The sequence below is a fragment of the Leiobunum rupestre genome, chromosome 5 (genome assembly GCF_980474605.1).
Source record: "Leiobunum rupestre chromosome 5, qqLeiRupe1.1.hap1, whole genome shotgun sequence".
Lineage (NCBI taxonomy): Eukaryota > Metazoa > Arthropoda > Arachnida > Opiliones > Sclerosomatidae > Leiobunum > Leiobunum rupestre.
In genome coordinates, this window is record NC_143388.1 from 49,869,477 (window position 1) to 49,871,519 (window position 2,043).

Genomic DNA, 2,043 nt, shown 5'->3' on the forward strand with positions numbered 1-2,043 from the left:
CTAAACTCCAGATTTACAACATGTTGATCAACTCACTTTTATTATACGTTACGTACATTCGAAAATTTTAGTGCCTGTAGAGAGGTTCCTGAAATTTATTCCGATAACCTCACACAAAGGGAAAGACATCAGATACTATTATAAGTTATTTAACTGACTGTGGTTTGGACATTATGAACTGTCTTTCCCAAAGCTATGACAACGCACCTAATATGTCTGGTAAATATAATGGAGTGCAAAAAAATCAAAAAGCACAATCACTTGGCCGAATATGTGCCATGCAGCGCTCACTCTCTTAATCTCGTAGGCCAATCTTCTGCCAGTGTTTGCCCAGACGCTGTATCGTTTTTCGGCATTGTTCAAAAGGTGTATACTTTTCTATCGGGATCTACCTACAGATGGAACCTTCTAGTGGAAACATTAAAATCTAAAAATTCAAAAGCTAAAATAATTCTAGTCAAATCACTCTCCGAAACAAGGTGGTCTGCTAGACATGATGCTACGAACGGATTAAAAATAAATTACGTTGGAGTAATCGATACCTTGAAAATATTACGAGACGATGCTGAACAACAAAGTGACACTCGAAATGAAGCTAAAACTATCATTTCTAAACTTTTAAAATTTGAAACGGTTTTTATGTGCATATTTTGGAATGATATTTTAGAAAGTATGAATAATGTAAGCCAGTTATTGCAAACCGAAGGACTTCATCTAAAGGTCGTTGTGGACCATCTAAAATCTCTAGCAGAGTTCCTTCGTGTGGTTCGCAATGATTTTATCCGATTTGAGGAAGCGGCCAAACGTTTATTCCTGACGACTAGGAAAGATTCAAATGAAGAGGTAAATCAACCACTATATCGCGCTGAGGGGAAACGCAAACACAAACGAAAAAGACGATGTGACGAAACATCAAATTCGGAACACAACTTTACCCCACAAGAAAAGTTTAAGACTCAAACATTTTTTGTTATCTGTGACAGCCTCATTACAGAATTAGACAAACGTGCTATTGCCTACAACAGTGTGCACCAAACGTTTTCTTTTATATTTGACTTTCTTAACGAAGACTTAGTTAGTAAGAGAAACTTATCCCACAGTTTTATTGAAAAATATCAAAATGACATCAGTGAAGATTTTGAGAACGAAATAATTCATTTTCACGAACAAGTTAAGGAAGATGCTCATAACCTCGGAGAACTAACTGAACTTGAAAGAGATTCGAAAATTTTAGATATCATGAAAGGAATACTAAGTTATAAATGTTTTCCCAAGGTGTCCATAGCAATGAGAATTTATCTTTCAATGCCATGCTCTGTCTGCGAAGGTGAAAGATCATTTTCAAAACTGGCTCACATTAAAAATGAGAAAAGAACTACAATGAATCAAGAACGTCTTAATGCATTGAGCCTAATGTGTATTGAAAATGAATTTGTCAAAGATAAAGATTTTTCTGTAATTATTGAGAGATTTGCACCTGCAAAAATTAGAAAAGTAAATATCTGCAACATAAAAAAATTTCTTTCTATTATAGTTCATTCCTTTGTGTGGGTGCTAGGGCATTTAGTTTTGGTTTAAGTTACGTTGTCTTTCTCCCCGCGCGAGACGGAGCCAAGGCGTTCTACGTGCCCGACGATTGTCGCAACATACCTGTTCTTCCTAATATAAATAAATACATTCTTATTACGTTGTCGCATTCCACGTGTGAAAATCACTGACGTTTGTAAGTGCTACATTTTAGGCGGGGAAAATACAGAGAAATTAGATTTTTGTCTATTTAGATCGAGTTCAAAAAGAGGGAATTGGTGAAAAGCATTTTTCCAAATACCAAATGCGAGGCAAAATGGTTTTCAGTTTCGAATTTGTCAAATCTACAAAAGGTGTTAGTTTAGCTACGCTCTGTTACTGGTGCTAAGGGGGCCCCCGATAGTCTTGTGCCTAGAGGCCCCCCAGGGTCTTAATCCGGCACTGAAGCAGAGAGAGAGAATCTGATGATTGGAAATTCTGGTGAATGGATCGATAAGAAAAAGCGGTTGGGGATGG

General features: G+C 36.8%; 1 protein-coding gene across 1 annotated transcript; it reads left to right on the forward strand.

The window, feature by feature from the left end:
- Nucleotides 1-228: 228 nt before the first annotated feature.
- LOC149945214 (uncharacterized) lies at nt 229-1,578 on the forward strand. Its single transcript, XM_090176433.1, has one exon. The coding sequence runs from the start codon at nt 229-231 to the stop codon at nt 1,576-1,578; it is 1,350 nt and encodes a 449-aa protein (XP_090032559.1).
- Nucleotides 1,579-2,043: the final 465 nt, after the last annotated feature.

Coding starts and splice junctions, on each gene's coding strand:
- LOC149945214 (XM_090176433.1), top strand. CDS start 229: ATGGAGTGCAAAAAAATCAAAAAGCACAATCACTTGGCCGAATATGTG.